This window comes from Stegostoma tigrinum, chromosome 33 (assembly GCF_030684315.1).
Source record: "Stegostoma tigrinum isolate sSteTig4 chromosome 33, sSteTig4.hap1, whole genome shotgun sequence".
NCBI classification, from domain to species: domain Eukaryota; kingdom Metazoa; phylum Chordata; class Chondrichthyes; order Orectolobiformes; family Stegostomatidae; genus Stegostoma; species Stegostoma tigrinum.
The window spans coordinates 8,108,787-8,127,596 of NC_081386.1; the positions used below are offsets into that span (position 1 = coordinate 8,108,787).

Here is an 18,810-nt window from a genome sequence, read left to right on the forward strand (position 1 = left end):
CAGAGATAGCTGTGGAGAATAGGACTAGCTGGGTAGCTCTTTCACAAGCATGTAGAGACATAATGGGTTGAATGGCTTCCTGTACTGTAAAATTCGATGATTCTATGAAAACTAATCTCAGGAATGCCCTCTTCACACGTTTCTGACACCTGTACCTCATATCCCTCCCCTCAGTAATTCTAGAGGACAAGACTCCTCATATCTAGTGCAGAAGGCCACGTCACCCAGGCTCCCTCTTCATGCCCCTGAACAAACAAAAATGCCCTCAATGCTAATGACACGAACAGTATCCTCACATTTCCAGCCCCCTACTTCTCTACAAGGGTCTCTGACTCTTGAAAAATGCACCACATGGCATTTCCATACCTCATGAATCCCTTATCCTACTTCCACCTTTCAAAATCATAGCATCTTTCCAAGCGCCAACAGATTCCAGGGCTCAGTGAGTAAATCAAACCTCAAGTTCCATCTTCGAGCACCATCAAACTCCAAGTTCTAAGAGTCATAGAGACATACAGCACAGAAAAAGATGCTTCAGTCCAACCAGTCTGTGCCGACCATAATCCCAAACTAAACTAGACCCTCCTGCCTGTGCTTGGCCCATGTCCCTCCAAAACTTTCTTATTTATGTACTTATCCAAATGCCTTTTATACATTGTACCTGCATCCACCAGTTCCTCTGGCCGTTTATTCTACACACAACCCACTTGCTGTGTAAAAAAAGTTGCCCCCATGTCTTTTTAAAATCTTTCTCATCACACCTTAAAAATATGGCCCCTACCCTTGAAATTCCCCAACCTTAGAAAAGACACCTGCCATTCACCTTATCTATACCCCTCATGATTTTAGAAACATCTGTAAGGTCACCCCTCCCAACCACCTACACTCCAGTGGAAAATAGTCCCAGCATATCCAGCCTCTCTTTATAACTCAATCCCGCCATTCCTGGCAACATCGTGGTTAATCTCTTCTGAACCCTTTCCAGCTTATAATATCCTTCCTGTAACAGGGTGAACAGAACTGGATACAGTACTCCAAAAGAGGCCTCATTAGGGGAGATGATGGCCAAGTGGTATCATCCAGAGACTCGGATAACATTCCGGCGACATGGGTTCAAATCTTGCCATGGTAGATGGTGGAATTTCAATTCAGTAAATATCTGGAATTAAGAATCTAATGATTCCATTGTTGATTGTCAGAAAGACTGATCTGGATCAATAATGTTCTTTAGGGAAGGAAATCTGCTGTCCTTACCTGATCCGGCCTGCATGTGATTCCAGACCCACAGTAATGTGGTTGACTCTTAACTGCCCTCTGAGCAATTAGGGCACTAAACACTGCCTGGTCAGCAATGTTCGCGTCCCGTGAATGAGTAAAGCAAAAAAGAAACCAACATCCTGTCCAGTGATAGTAAGAACTGCTAATGCTGGAATCAGCGATAACAGTGTGGAGCTGGATGAACACAACAGGCCAGGCAGCATCAGAGGAGCGGGAAAGCTGATGTTTTGATTTGGGGCCCTTCTACTGAGTGTTGCTAATAGGCATTAAACAATAAACAGTAATTTTTAATTGATGTATTGGGAATTTAATGTGGTGAATATCCATTTTGCATGGAATATGACAAACAGTCTTAATTAATTAATTAGTCTGTTCCTTTATCTTTGGACCTAATTTTATTTTTTAGCTTCTCATTGCCTATTAGCCTATTAGCATTGCCTATTAGCAACACTCAGTAATCGTTCTCCTAGAATTACAATAAACCCCAGAACTCTATTTACCTACACTATTTGAAAAGCCCTTTGGAACTCGGAGGATCTGATACAATGCTACATAAATGCAAGCTTGTTTGCCTTTCTTGACTGCTTTAATGTGTGCAGCCACAGTAAATGACTGATATGTTGTCGACAACATGAAGTTTAAAACAAAAGAGAAGCTAAAAAATAAAATTAGGTCCAAGGATAAAGGAACAGACAGTAATTAATTAATTAAGACTGTTTGTCATATTCCATGCAAAATGGATATTCACCACATTAAATTCCCAATACATCAATTAAAAATTACTGTTTATTGTTTAATGCAAAATATATTTGATGTTAGCTGCTGATCTACAACATGAAATTGGGCACCATATTCCAGACTGCAAAATTCCCTGAACCAGACAATTAAACTTTATAGACCTGAGCCCTGTTTAAGCAGCAGTACTTTGGATTAAATTTGCATTACCATTGTAATGGATGAATACATTACATCCCTGATATAGTTTTTCAAGTACACTGCCAGGGAAGTACGTACCAATGTATCAAGTCTACTTCAGAAGTTACACTGCCAGGTTTCTGTCCCATTTATTTTTGAAAAGGGAAATTTGCTGATGATGTAAGGATCCACGAGGAGCCTAATTGTACTGCAGTTTTCCCAGTGCAATAGCACATACTCATTCCGAGTGACTGGCTGGGTTGCACGCAGAGCAGCATGGTATCATGTATTTTTCATGAGCACATTCTCCAATCAATGAGAGGTACCACAGGAGATCCACTCACTAAATAATTTCTTACAGAGTCATAGAGATGTACAGCACAGAAACTGACCCTTCAGTCCCGCTTATCTATGCCGACCAGATATCCTAAATTAATCTAGTCCCATTTGCCAGCATTTGACCCATATCCCTGTAAACATTTCATATTCATTTACCCATCTGGATGCTTTTTAGATGTTGTAATTGTACCAGACTCCATCACTTCCTCTGGCACCTCATTCCATACACGCACCAACCTCTGTGTGAAAAAGCTGCCCCTTACATGCCTTTTAAATGTTTTCCCTCTCACTTTAAACCTATACCCTCTGGTTTTGGACTCCCATACCCTGGGAAAAAAACTTTGGCTGTTCACCCTATCCATGCCCCTCATGATTTTATAAACCTCTATAAGGTCATCCCTCAGCTGCCAATGCTCCAGGGAAAATAGCCCCAGCCTGTTTAGCCTCTCCCTGCAGTTCGAACCTTCCAACCCTGGCAACATCCTTCTAACTAGACTGTGGAGAAATGCACATATAGAGGATATTAATGAATGTTATGGCTCCAATTAGTATCACTTAAGATTTGCACCTTTTGATCTATCAATTGCATTTTAATCCAGAGCCAGCGAATAAGCCTATTTATTTATCTGACGTTTCCTTTTCCTCATCTTCAGGCACAGTGCAAACATCAATCTTCATCACAAACTTCTGACCAAAGGTTCATGTGAGAGCCAAAACATCAACAACAGCACCCTTCTAACAAAGGAACCTTGCAAAGACATTCTGGGAAGAACTCACATGGGACAGGCTCCAGTAATACTGAAAGCAAAGAGCAAAAATGAACATTCTGTGGTCTCTCTCAGCAACGCTCAGGAGCAGATCAGCGATGCTCAAGGAGGAGATGCTCTTTATGATGGGGCTGTGTTGGATCTTAGCACTACATCCAGTGTCAAGTCAGGAAGTAGTATCCATTCGTGGGATTCGGATGCTGGGAGTGATGAAGGGGTTCCTGTGAATGATGAGGACATCTTTGAGCATTCCGATTTAATGGCGAAGGATAAATTATACCAGCTAGCTACTGTGGTCGAGAAACCTATTGATCACTTGATGCAAACCCTTTCTGCTAATTCACCAATTATGTGCAACATTTGCCAGAAGATGTACAGTAATAAAGGGACATTTAGGGCTCATTACAAAACTGTGCACCTTCGTCAGTTGCACAAGTGCAAGGTGCCCGGTTGCAGCACCATGTTCTCATCTGTACGCAGCCGAAACCGGCACAGTCAGAACCCAAACTTGCACAAAGACACATTCTGCAGCTCCAAAGAATGCCACTAAACATCTCACACATCTCTTCAGATGACGAATTTCGAATTTCTTACCGATTTGTCAATCCGTTGTACCAACAGATGGAGGATTTTAGACCCTCTCCAGAAACTGCCAAGACTTTTTCTAACACATGGTGATATCGACACATTTTGCTACCTTTTGCAGTCCTTAAAACTAAAGGAATGCAGCCAAATATTTCCAACATTCCTGTTTTATAGATGATGAAGATAGGAATCAAGTGGACCTCATAGTACCCGAAAACTTCATTTTTACAATTTTTTTTGTAGCATGAAAGGCTCTTTGTTGCAATTCTTTGATTACCTGGATCAAAAGGCACTTTTGATACTTGCTTTTGGCTCTCATTCTGTTTGATTAAAGATGCCTTTTCATGTGCACTTATGCCACCTTTTTTCACATTCCAGCTTCCCGACTAAAAAAACCATCTTTACTTATGGATTGGCAAGTGACGCAGAAAAACATGACCAAATGCAACCCCTGTATTTTACTTCTTTCTTACCTTGAGTCTTCAGTAACTCTGTTTCAAAGTTACACAGTGTTAATCGTCAATTCTGTTGCTAAAAATGTAACTCCCGGAAAAAAATCATTTAATTCAACTCCTTTTATTGAACAATGTTTCCTCAGTCTGAGTTGGTTGCATTTATGAAAAGTGAAAGTTTCACAAGAACTGAATTGGAACTTGTTTCCCCAGGCTGTGGTAAGGCTTTCTGAGGTAGACTGAAGTTAAGAATGTATTGTGTTTGGGGTATGGCTTTTAATTTATTCCATACATTGTAACTGTTTAACCTTTCCGCTTTTATGACGGGTTTGGAATTAGGGTGTCCGACTGCTCACACGACACTTAAAAAAAAATCACAGCTTGCCAAAGATGTATCCAATGTGCTAATCTGTAAATAAATACATTGACAAATAATAGTATTGGCGACGAATTCTGTTTAAGAAAATGAACATTTTTTTGTTAATTCCAAATATTACTTTGTAAGATTAAACAATGTATGTTTTAAAAATGTGCTGTGTTTCTATTTAATGTATGTAAATGTGTTACATCCAGTTATTTAAAAAGGAAAATCTAAACTTAATTATACCAGCCGAGCTAAAAAGTCGCTTTCTCTTGACAGTTTGTTTTTGGCTGTACCTATTTCTAGCATTAAATATTGTACAAATACCACAATGCACAAGAGTATTCTGAGACTGAAGGTCATGAGTTCAAGTCCCGCTCAGAGACTTAAGTAGAAAAGTCTAAGCTCACACTCCAATGCAGTATTAATGGAGTGCTGCATTGTCAAAGGTGTCATCTTTCAGTTGAGACATGTTACCAAGGCCCCTTCTGTTCACCTGGGTGGTGGTGAAAGATTTCATGGCACTGTTCCAAGTAGAGAAGGGGAGTTTTTCCTGACATCCTAGCCAATATTTAACCCCAAATGATATTGTTATTTTAAGTATAAGCTACCTAATCATGTTCACATTTCTGTTTGTGGGAGATTACAAAACCTGTTCATTTTGTTACTGTTTAGAAAAGGATGCCAAGAAATGCAACAACTGAGTCACCAGATTGCCTACTCTAAATACCACAAATTTCCAGATTAATAAGCATAACTAGAAATTCTTCGGCTTAATGCTGCAACTAACCAGTGAGTGATCTATCAATCACACTTCCAGTTATAATCAAGCTGACATCTTTTTTGGAGCTCACTGCCTCCATTTTGTTAATGGTGATACGATACAATGCAACACAGGAACAGGCCCTTCGACCCACCAACCCTGTGCCAATTGCTAATTCTTACTTAGACCCACTACTTATTAACTATATGTGCTTTCGCCTCACATTCATTTGTCCATCAAGACAGGCCTTAAATGTTGCTAACAGGCTTGCTTCCTCCACTTCTACTGGCAGTGCATTCCAGGCATCTGCCACCCTCTGTGTGAAAAATTTTCCCCACACTTCTTTGCTAAAGATTGCCCCTCTCACCTTGAACCTGTGACCTCTTGTAGTTGAACCTTCCACCCTGGGAAAAAGCCTCTGATTATCTCCCTTATCTATGCCTCTCATAATTTTGTTGAGCTTCATCAGATCGCCCTCAACATCCATCTTTTCCAGTGAAAACAATCCGAGTTTATATAACATCTCCTCATAGTTGAAACCCTCCAGACCAGGCAACATCCCGTTAAACCGTCTCTATGTCCTACCTAAAGCATCAACATTGTTCTGGTAGTGTGGTGACCAGAACTGCACACAAAATTCTAAATTTGGCCTAACCAAAGTTTTGTACAGCTGTAACATAACTTGCCAACTTTTACATTCATTGTCCCAGCTGATGAGGGCAAGCAAATGAAAGATCTTTTATAACTAAATAAAATTTTCACAGTGTTCTGAGACCCCCAGATTTCATTCTTGCTAAACTTTGTTCCTCACTATTTTGTATCCACTGTAGCACTCCAATTTTAACGTTTCACATCGAATTTGAGAGTTTCATTTGCTTTTTTTTCTCTCTTCAGGATTGCAATCATGCAGTTTGGCAGAAGGAGTGGAGAGAGAAAATGATACTTCAAACCCTAAAGAAAAACAAGCATTTCTTCGGAAATTAGCTGTTTTTAATTAAAGAAATGATCTATAAAGCTGCTCGTGATTGTTCAAAGTCACATTACATCATTATTACATCCATAACTTGAGTTGAGCATGATTAAATTAATTTGTTTACATTGGCAAGAAGCTTATTTTAAGTGAAGAATTGCTATATCCTTGTCATTTTAAAATATACTGCTATTAATATTTAGACATATTTGAATCATAGACAGCAGAACAGCCATTGGAATTAATCTTCACAAATATTATGCAAGTCATATTGATCATGAACTCTCAATGTGTTTTAATAAGACAATTTCATTGAAACATAAAATTCTGTCAGGATTGGACAGAATGAGCCAGGATGATGTTTCCCCTATTCAAAACAAGATGTCACAATCTCAGAATAAATCATAGACCATATGGATTGAGGTGAGGAGACATGTCTTCACTTAGAGGGCGGTGAACCTGAGAATTGTCTGCCATGGAAGACCGTGGAGACCTAAGCATTGAATATGTTTGAGAACGAAATGCATAGCTTTTTAGAAGTTAAAGGAGATGACGTGTGTGGACAGAGATTGCGAGTGAAGCATTGAGATTGATGATTTACCATGATCATGTTGAATGGTAGAGCAAACTTAATGGAACAATGGCTTACACCTCCCTCCTACTTCCTATATTTCCAAGTTTCTATGGTTCTACATGAAATTACTTCTGCAAAATAGCACTTGTTCCAGATTTTACTGAGGCATATCAAAACCCATCTGAGATGATTGTATTTCAAAATAATTAAGTTAAAGTTGCTTTCGAGTCCTGACTGAATTTCACTATATTTACAGAAATTTAATATTCAATTTGTTCAGTTATAATTAAAGTAAAATTGCCCCAAACTTTCCCTCTTTAACATAGTCAAATGTTTCTATGCATAGAGTCATAGAGATCAATGGCACAGAAAGAATCTCCGTGCCAGTCAAAAACAGCCACCTAACTATGTTAATCCCATTTTTCAATGCTTGGCCCATTGCCTTGCATCCCTTGGCTTCACAAGTGCACATCTAAATGCTTCTTCAACGTTATGAGGGTTTCTGCCTGTTCACTCTTACAGGCAGTGAGTTCCAGAATCCCAACACTCTCTGAGTGAAAATGTTTTTTCCTCTCATCTCCTCAAAACCTTTTGTCATTCACTTTAAGTCAATGTCCTCTGGTCATTGACCCCTCCATCAAGGAGAAAAGATTCTTCCTGTCTATCCCTTATACTTTTACACATCTCAAAATGTCCCCTTTCAATCTCCTCTGCTGTAAGGAAGACAACTCTAGTCTGTCCAATCTGTCTTCATAACTGAAACTCTCCATCCCAGGCAACATGCTGGTAAAATCTCCTCTGCACCCTCTCCAATGCAATCACATACCTCCTATAATATGTATTCCAGAGGCACACACAATAGTCTAGCTACAGGCTTGGAGTTATGTTTAACCCAAACCTCCCCCCCCGACTCCCTCCTGCCAGACAGGAACAGTTGGCACAATTCAGAGGCAATCCAAACAAAAACCAAAAGAACTGCAGATGCTGGAAATCAGAAACAACAACAGAAATTGCTGGCAAAGCTCATCGAGTCTGGCAGCATCTGTGGAATGAAATTAGAGTTAACATCTCTGGTCCAGTGACTTTTCCTCAGAACTGACAGTAGCTAGGAGAAAGATGCATTTTTATCCAGAAGATAGGCTCAGGGAGGGAGTTAGGAGTGAATGATTAGTGGAAATAGAACCCAAAGAGAGAGAACCGTTGGACAGCCGAGTGGATAATGTTCAGCTTAGATGAATGAACGGCTGCAAATGGGGATTCTTAGTAGTTAATGATGGATACTTTGTTATAGCAGAACGTGTGATTACAAAGCCTGATTTGTGCAGTTTGAGGTAAGGACATGGGAGAAGGTGCCTCAAGTCCTAAATTTGTTGAAATCAATATTGATTCTAGAGTTCCCAAGCAGAAAATCAGGTGCTGTTCTTCCAGCTTGCACTGAGCTTCACTGAAACATTGCAGCAAGCCAGAGACAGAGAATATAGTCGTGCGTCGAATTGTAAGGCTCAAGGTTTTTTTTGCAGGAAGAACGTAGATGTTCTGCAAAATGGTCCCACAGTCTCAGCTTTGTTTCCCCAGTCTAGAGGAAACCATATTGCAAGCAGCGAATACAGGAGACTAGATTATGGCAAGTGCAGGTAAAGTATTGCTTCACCTGGAAGGTGTGTTTGGTCCCTTGGATACTGAGGTAAACAGGCAGGTGTTACACCTTCTGCAGTTGCAGGAGTAATGTCGTGAGGCTTTGGTGGAATGTTGGGAATGAAGGAGGAGGAGACCTGTGTGTCCCAGAGGAAACAGTCCATGCGGGACGCTGACAAGGGAGGGGAGGGGAATATGTGTATGTTGGCAGTAACCTGCTGGAGGTGGTGGAAATGATGGCTAATAATCCTCTGAACATAGATGCTTAACTGGGGGGGAGAAGAGAGTGTGAGGGCTGAAGTGTGGAAAATGGGTCAGGCCTGAGGGCCCTGTCACGGGCACTGCTGGGGAATCCTCAGGTGAGGAAGAAGGTCATCGTATCAGAGGCTGCCTTGTTGAACTTAGCATCATCTAAACAGATGTGATGGAGATGGAGGAACTGGGAAAATGGAATAGAATCTTTACAGGATAATTAGTTAAAGTATAGTCAATCCATTGTCCTCCACTAACTTGTGACAATCCTATTGCAGCCAAATCCAAGAGCCTTTTTTGGATTAAATCCCAGTCCGGAAACTGCTGCACTGCTGTTGAAGCTCTTGGCTCCTGCCAAGGGACATTTCCCAAATGAGTCTTCCCTGTGGGGTGGATACCCTCTGAGAACTGAGGTTCAATGTGAGGCCAGTAGCTCTCTCGTACCAGCAACACCACTGAGTTTGTGTGGCCAGAGGTGGTACTGCAGTCAGTCCAAGGATGAGGATTATTGCATTGGAATACAGGAGACGGGGGAGTGGGAGACGAAATCGCTGAGGCTGGTCAAGGAGCGCCCAGGCAAATGAGGACGATGATGAGATTGAAGGGTAGGGGTGTCTTTATACATGTCCCCCCCTTACTGCCAACAGGTTCACTCTGTGGGCACAGGGTGCTGGAGAAGGAGGCACTGCAGATATAACAATATAACTGGCAGGGTTTACTTATCTATTGATATGGTGTGGCTCCTAATGTTTCAGTATGGTTGTCTCTCTTTCTTCAATATTACAAGAAGTATATGTCCAATCTTTTCAACCTCTCATACTTATATCAGCCTAGTGAACCTTCTATGGACTGCCTCCAATGTCAGAATATCATTCCTTAGTTAAGGGGCCTAACTGTTCAACATATTCCAGCTGTGATCTGATTAGTGTCTTGTACAGTTTTAGCTCTGCAATCTCTTTCAGCTCGAGAACCTGTCGAAAACACTATGCCTTCTACTTCAGGCCTCTTATGCATTACTTACTTTGTACTACTATTAGCAGCTATCCTTTAAGCTGCCTAATGCCTGAACTCCGGAATTCCCTTTCTGTCTCACTCCTTTGAGGTGTTCCTTAAAGTCAGCCATTTCAGCCAAGATTTGGTCATCTTTCTTAATGTCTCCTTTCATTTTGGCTTGCAGCCAGTCTTTGACTGATTTGAATCATGTGAACCATCCTGGACATCACACTAAATGTGTTTTATCAAAGCAAGTTATTGTCATTTCAAAGGATTCTCACTCTCCACAGATGCTGCCTCAAACGCTGAGTTTATTTTAGCATTTTCTGGTATTACTTCAGATTCCCGGCATCCACAGTATTTGATTATTCAAGTTATATTTACCTTTGAGTTTGTCCCCCAAAAAATTTTCCTATATTAAGCCATTAAATGTACATTATCAAACTTTTTTAAAAATTCTACAACTGTTTCCATCCATACAACCTTATGTTTACTAATTTAATTGCATGGTTACCATTTAGCTGTTATCAGGGTTAGTTACAGCATGGTCACTATTTTGCAGTAACCCATAAATTTGGAGAATACGAAGGGATGTGTGACTGTGTGAAAGGTGAAGAATTGAGCCCTCTGTTTCTGTTATTAGTGCAGCAGTCTTATTACAGCTGTGTTACCTGTAAGTGATTAGCTGCCCATTCATTCTTGACATCTTTTGATGTGTCCCCCTCCCAGTGAGGTTTGTTTCAACTCTGCAAGCATTGGAGCCCTCAAACCAAAACATCTAAATACCAGGAGGAGGGAGTCTTACAAAACCCTCTTATTAAGACATCAAAAACCAATGTGCTGGCACATTAAATGTAACTAGCATTCCACAGTCTGTGTTGCAGCCAAGAAAGTGCACATAAATGTGGAAATGAGATGCATGAAAATAACCAAATGAATCTTTTAGAGTGGCTTCATGAACTGATTGTAATTATAACCACCTGCACAGCAAGCATTCCACATTGAGGAAATGGTGAGACTTACTCTGTGCCCTGTGTTCGTGTGAACTATCTATCCACAGTAGCTGCTTTTTTAAAAAACACACAATGTGTCATCCAAATATATATTGCTAACAGAACTCTTGATTGCAAAAGATAGATTGAGATATGAGGATATAATTTGCTGAGTAACAAAGATTCCTTTGTTCCTTTGCTCCCCCACATTTCAGGTCAAATATGCAATCAGCACAAATATATTACCAGCGTGATTTAGACTCTGATTTGAATTGTGCACGGAAAACTCTCCTGGCAAAAGTATTTATGTGAGATCATGTGCAGCAGTGACACTGCCTTTGCAGAACCGTTGCTCTTTTAAAAGGACCTTCTGACTTGTAGTGTGTAGATTTTTTAATTTTCTCAATCTATGGATCACGTAAAATGATGTTTCAATTCACCCATTGCAGATTTACATTGCTGTCTACCATGGGATTTATACAACTGGCCCTTTGATGGTAATGTTATGTTGTTGCATGGAGATTAAAACACAGTGCACAAGCACAATACAAGGTCTGAGGGACTAGGTTGGATACCTGGCCTCTGCCGATGATGGCGGATGTCAGACTCCTGCAATTCTCTTCGGAGCTGTGACAAGGAGAAGAATCAGCCTGGCTCCCTGCTCCTGAACAGTATGTAAAGATTGTCACATCTAAGTGTGTGTGTGCTGGGGCTGTGGGGAGGAGTCAGGGAAATGATCCGGCTCCATTGTTATAGTCTTTATAAATGGCTCCAACTCAAGAAGTTGGACTCTGATCAAGAAACCTTTGGGTTGGAGAGATGGAGCGCAGTAGTTCGATAAGGCACATCAACACTAGCTTCTCAAGGACCAAGAGGGTTGGGCGACAAGGACTAGCCTTTCCAATATCACTCACTTAGAAACATTGAAGGTAGGTGCAGGAGGGAGACATTCGGCCCTTTGAGCCAGCTCTGCCATTCTTGCCGATCATGGCTGATCATCCAACTCAATAGCCTAATCCTGTTTTCTCCCTATAACCTTTGATCCCATTTGCCCCAAGTGCTATATCTAGTCACCTCTTCATTACATTCAATGTTTTTGCATCAACTACTTCCCGTGGTAATGATTTCCACAGCCTCACCAACCTTTGGATGAAGAGATATCTCCTCATCTCCGTCCTAAATGGCCTATCCCAAATCCATAGACTGTGACTCCTGGTTCTATACACACCCACCATTAGGAATGATCTCCCTGTATCTACCCCATCCAGTCCTGTTAGAATTTTATAAGTCTCTGTGAGATCCCTGTCATTTGTCAGAAGTCTAGCAAAAGCAAACCCAACCTAGTCAATTTCTCCTCATATGTCAGACCTGCCGTCCCCGGAATCAGCCTGGTAAACCTTTGCTGCACTCCCCCGAAAGCAAGTGCATCCTTCCTCAGAAAAGGTGACCAAAACTGCACATAATATTCTGGGTGTGGTCTCACCCGTATAACTGCAATTTCCCATGAATGAAAGCCAGGATCTAGGCAAGTGAAGTGAGAAAAAAATTAGGCTGCGAGTCCAGAACATTGCTGAATGAGGTTCAAGCTGTGGGAGATGCTATTTTTCTGATGAAACTTTAAAACAAGGCCTCATCTGGCTCCTCAGGTGGGTGTAAAAGATCCCACAGCTCTATTTTAAAGAGTAGGGCAAATTTGCTGGAAGTCATAGAGTTGTATTGCAAGGAAACAGACCATTTGGGTCAACTCATCAATGCCAACCCGACGTCCTAAACTGATCTATATCTAACCCATTTGCTAGTATTTGGCCCATACCCCTCTAAACCTTTCCTATTCATATGTCCGTCCAGATTTCTTTTAAATGGTGTAATTTAACCAGCCTCCACCACTTTCTCTGGTGGCTCATTCCATACATGTACCATTCTCTGGGCCCCTTTTAAATCTTTCCCTTCTTACCTTAAACCTATGCCCTTTAGTTTTGGACTCCCCTCCCCTGGGAAAAAGACCTCGACTATTGGCCCTATCTACGCCCCTTATGACTTTATAAATCTCTATAAGGTAACCCCCAGCCTCCAATGTTCCGGGGAAAAAAGCCCCAGCCTATTCAGCCTCTCACTGTAGCTTAAACCTTCCAATCATGGCAAAATCTTTTCTGCACTCTTACAAGTTTTGCATATATCCTACAACAGAGAGACCAGAATTGAGCACAGTATTCTAAAAGTGGCCTAACCAAAGTCCTGTACAGATGCAACATGACATCCCAACTCCTTCACTCGATGCATTGACCAATGAAGGCAAATATGCCAAACACCTTCTTCACCACCCTGTCTACTTGTGACTCCACTTTCAAGGAACTGTGCACCTGCACCCCTAGGTCCCTTTCTTTGACAGCACTCCCCAAAGCCCTACCATTAACTGTAAAAATCCTGGCCTGACTTGCCTTAACAGTATGCAACATCTCAATTCATCTAAATAAAACTCCATCTCCTCAGTCTATTGGCCCATTTGATCAAGGTCCCATTGTACTCTGAGATAACTTTCTTCACTGCCCACTACACCACCAATTTAGGTGTCATCTGTAAACCTACTAACTATACCTCCTACATTCACATCCAAATCATTTATATAAATGATGAAAAGCAGTGGATTCAGCACCGATCCTTGTGGCACACCGCTGGTCACAGGCCTCCAATCTGAAAATCAACCTCCAGCACCACCCTCTGTCTCCCACCTTTGAGCCAATTTTGTATTCAGTTGGCTAACTCCCCCTGGAATCAAGGTGATCTAACTTTGCTAACTAATCTACCATACACAGCCTTTTTGAACACCTTGCTGAAGTCTATTTAGGCAACCTCTACCACTCTGCTTTCATCAACCTTGTTTGTCACTTCTTCAAAAAACACAATCAAGTTAGTGAGACACGATTTCCCATGCACAAAGCCATGTTGACCATCCCCAATCAGTCCTTGCCTTTCCAAATGCATATAAATCCTGCTCCCAGAATCTCCTCAAACAACTTACCTACCACTGACATCAAGCTCACCTGTCTTTAGTTCGCTGGCTTTTCCTCACAACCTTTCTTAAATAAGGGCACTATGTTAGCCAATCTTCCATACCTGTGGCAATAAATGATACAAATATCTCAGCAAGGGGCCCATCAATCTCTTCCCCAGCTTCCCTCAAAGATCTGGGATACACCTGATCAAGTCCTGGTATTTATCCACCTTTGTGCATTTTAAGAAATCCAGCTCCTCCTCTTCTGTACTATGGACACTTTTCAAGATATCACTATTTCCCCACATTCTCTAGCTTCCATATCCTTCTCCACAGTAAACACTTGTTTAGCATCTCCCTATCTCCTGCGATTCCATACATAGGTGACCTTTCTGATCTTTAAGAGGCCCCTATTCTCTTTCTCATTACCCTTTTGACCTTAATATATCTGGAGAATCTCTCTGGATTCACCTTAACCATTTTTGCCCTCCTGATTTCCCTCTTAAGTATACTTCCACTGCCCTTATACTCCTTGAGAGAATCCCTTGATTCCAGCTGTCTAACCCGATGTATGCTTCCTTCTTCTTTTTGACCAGAGCCTCAGTTTCTCTCGTCATCCAGCGTTCCCTCCAGCTCTCAGCCTTTCCCTTCCTGATCACAGGAACATACTGTCTCTGAACTCTCATTGTCTCATTTTTAAAGGCCTCCCACTTTCCAACCATCCCTTTACCTGTGAACAGCCTCCTCCATTCAACTTTTGGAAGTTCTTGCCTAATACCATCAAAATTGGCCTTCCTCTAATTTAGAACTTTCTATTTTAGATCAGGTCTATCCTTTTACATAGCTGTTCTAAAGCTAATAGAATTATGATCAGTGGCCCCAGAGTGCTCTCTCCCTGACTACTCAGTCACTTACCCTACTTTATCTCCCTTAATTAGGTCAAACTTTGCTTCTTCTCTAGTAGGTACACCGTATACAGACTAAGAAAACTTTCTTGAATATACTTAACAAATTCCTCTCCATCCAAGTCCATATAACAATGGCAATCCCAGTCTATGTTTGGAAAATTAAAATTCCCTACCATCACTACCTTGTTATTCTTACAGATGTCCGAGATCTCCTTACATATTTGTTTCTCCATTTCCTGCTGACTGCTCAGGGGCCTGTAGTACAATCCCAATAGGGTGATCATCTCTTTCTTATTTCGCAGTGCCACACAAATAACTTCACTGGACATTGACCCAGGAATATCCTTCCTAAGTACAGCTGTAATGTTTTCCCTCACCAAAAATGTCACTCCCACCCTCCTGTCTTCCCCAACTTTGGATCCTTCCTACAGCATCCATAACCTGAAACAATAAGCTGCCAGACATGCCCCTCCTTGAGTCACGTTTCTGTAATAGCTATGATATTCAAATGCCATATTCCTAACCATGCCCTGAGTTCATCTGCCTCACCTGTCAGGCCTCTTGCATTGAATTAAATGCAGTTTATTTTAAAAGTCTTACTTCAACCTCTGCCTTGCTCTTGCCTGCTTTGACTGTATAACTTCCTCCTTTTCTCGACTGTACCAGCCTCAGACTTACCTCTTTTCTCACTATCTCTTTTAACTAAAGAGATAGTGAAAGCAGCTTGTCTGGGCTTTGCCGTTTGTTGGATCTTGCTGTGCACAGATTGGCTGACATGCTTGCTACATTACTACAGGCTGTAAAACATGACAGGTGATTCTGGGTTGTGGAGGGTGCAGTGCGCTGATATTCATATAATTGGCTCAAGCACAGAGGTACCAGAGAATGGCAGCCCCAGCAATGCCAAGCGACTGCCAGAGGGGAAGACAAAGCACTGGGAGAAATGAGGAACAGCCCTCCTCATTAACTAATCATTCTTATAATCTCAGCTCATTATTGTTTGGTGAGAACAGAAATCTGCTCTATGATCAGGCTACAATCAAACAAAGTATCTCATTTCATGAGCTAGGTCAAGGGGCTTGGACTAGACATTAAATCATAGCTCTAAGTGAAAACTATCAGTTTTACTTTTGTCAACATTGAAATGGACTACAGGTACTTGGGTGGGCTGAGAAAATGTTGAGGTGATTTATAACATCCCTGAGGTTACTCAGCTCAGATGTGAAATTTAACACTGGCTTGCTGTGCTCCTTATAAAATTGAATTATTCATTGAGAGGTACATAAATAAGCCCAGAACTCCCCCACATTCCTAATGGAAGCTGCTATTTTCTTATCCTATACTGGCTCCTGTACCTGCTACCTTGTGTAGTAGAGGGTGTTTTACCCTCCAGGAGTTCCTAGTGTTTCTAGGAGGTGGAGATATGTCTCTCAGACCCTGCTGTGAGCAAGCCAGGAAAGAAATCACCCCTACATCAAAATCAAAAGATCTTGAATTCAATTTGATGGGGCAGATGGTGATTTGGCTGAAGAACATAAATCACCCAGTCGGGTTAACCAAGGTCTGAATGCTAACATGCAGGAGCGCATGGGTTTGTGAGTGGCTGGGAGGCTAAAGCCAGGGAAACTGACAGTCAATATGTCAATTTCAGTATTGAACTGTAACACACTATATGGTGCATGAGCAGCCCACTCAAGAGGGCTAGGTTGTCAATGTGAATACATCAAGCCGCTCTGTTGCAGTGACATTAACATGACTTTTGCAATTTAACTGCGGGTCCTTGGGTTTACTGGAACAGGCCAGGTAAAACAAGATGAGAACACAGCGGCAATTGAAGCAGCCAAAGACCTGGCATGGAAATATGCCAACAAATACAGAAACCTCCAGGCTGCTTTCTTGCCTGCATCATGTGCAAGGCTTTGTTCACAGAGCTTTAGCTGAGAAGTTATTTTACAACTTTGGAGGCATTGTACATCTGATCTGTATTTTGCAGCCATGGTCAATCAGATCATCATGGGGTTTCTTGATACAGTGTTGCAGGTCACCTCAGATGGGCAACAAAGAACGTCTAACAGCAACAAAGACAATAATACCAGGCAGACCACTCACAGGAACAGCTACAGCCTACTTCTCATAGGTCCACATCTGCATGGGAGGGAGGTAGTCAACAGAGTGGTGGAGCTCACAGAAAGTACTACTCACAACACAAAGACTTGTGGAGATGGTGACGTAAATGTTAACATCACTAAACTAGCAATTGAGAAGTCCAGATTAATATTGTGGAGTCATAGGTTCAAATCCCAAAATGGTATTTGCTAGGTTTGAATACAATGAATAAATCTGGAGTATAAAGTGAGTGGTAGTGACCAGGTCAATGATCATCTTAGAATTAACATGTGATTCACAATACTGTTAGAGAAGGAAATCTGCCATTTTTATCTGGTCTAAACGTGACTCCAGCCTCAGTAATATGACTGATCCTTAACTGCCTTGAGAAATTGCCTAACAAGCCACTCCACTGAAGGATAATTCTGGATGGACAATAAGTGCTGGCCTCACCCATGACACCCATGTCCCCTGTGTCATGACCCTGATGGGAATAGTACGCTGGATATCAAGATCCACTATTCAGTGAATCAGCACAGATGGGAGAGGTGACCAACTTAATCTTTGGGATAATTAATGTCTACTGTCACCGATATCTAAGAGAAAAGAAACTCATGCCATCTACCATCAATGAAGGAGAAAACAAGCTTATCATCTAACATGTGACAAAACTGATTATTAATTACTACCATGTAAACTGAAACTTTACACCCTTTCATTCACAATTAGGATGGACAAGGCAAATGAGACAGATTGTATTACACGAATACCATGGATGCAAAATACTGGCAAAGAGGAACGATATCTGTGAATCCAAAATAAATGGTTAAATGGGATGACTTTCTCTGTTCTTTTGGGTTTTGACAATGACATTGCATTTTGTCAATTACAGCAGTTTTCAGTTGACAGCCGATCAGTTGGACCTAGATCACGGCTTCAGTTAGAATTTTTTTTGCAAAACCTTTGAGTGTTATGTCTTTTCTACTAACGGAAGAGAGGAATCTAGTCATTTGGAGGTCTGAGAGCCTAACTCTCTTCTGTGTTCTGTGATAAAACTGTTAGTTACAGCCAATCCACAAGCTGTTGCCGGGCAATTTTTGTTTTAAAATCCAAAGACACCTGGTGCCATTTGGCGTCACAAAAATATCAAACCCAGCTTCTTAAAAAGAGATGCCCTTCTGTAACAAATGAATTACCATGGGTTTACCCTTTTCCTTCATAGTATAGTAAAACATACAAACAGTTTTCTCCCTGCAACAAGACATTGCGAATACTCATTTTCCAGTAATGCTGCAAATAAAATATATGCACATGACAGAACAGTGACAGAAAGCTAACTGTCATCATCAGGACACCCAGGGTTTCACGTCAAGTGGTTGTAGACATTTTCAGTCAGCTGGACCGAGATCTCCTGCCAGCTGATGGGGATTGTATCCACACCATGCTCATCAAAGTCACAACTTGCCATCAATATCTTTGTCACGAGATCCTTTCAGGATACACTGACAGAATGTCTTGGTCACCTAGCAATGAGTGTGCAAGATGGATGGCAATTTTCTTTTGCCAAGGCTGGCAGTTATGCAAATGTTGCCTGTGCTGATGCCAGGCAAAATGAGAGAGCGCTGTAGTTTGATAGGCCCATGGTGTCAACATTGGACTGAATGCTACAATTATGGCACCAACAGATCACCTTAGAGTATTTGTCAACCTCAATTACTTCCACTTCATCAATGTGCCATGAAAGTGCAACCATAAAATATGTTATTACAATACTTCAGATCCAATATCTTTTGAAGAACTTAAGCTTTGAAGGATTGAGGAAACAATTTGTTTTAAGTTTTGCAAGTTTCTTTGAAAAAAAAGCTCACTGAAAGTTTGCTGTCAACTGGAATTTTCCTTTAACAAGATTCCCAAGAAATCACATGACT

The 18,810-nt window shown here is 41.3% G+C and overlaps 1 protein-coding gene across 3 annotated transcripts in view; it reads left to right on the forward strand.

The window, feature by feature from the left end:
* Nucleotides 1-4,801, forward strand: part of bnc1 (basonuclin zinc finger protein 1) — a 112,712-nt gene extending 107,911 nt beyond the window's left edge. For all 3 annotated transcript variants that reach the window (XM_059639272.1, XM_048562893.2, XM_048562895.2), the window contains one exon: nucleotides 3,186-4,801. In XM_059639272.1, the coding sequence (XP_059495255.1) occupies nucleotides 3,186-3,849 (664 nt within the window). In that variant the 3' untranslated portion in view covers nucleotides 3,850-4,801. The remainder of the gene's footprint in view (nucleotides 1-3,185) is intronic.
* The last annotated feature ends 14,009 nt before the right edge of the window (nucleotides 4,802-18,810 follow it).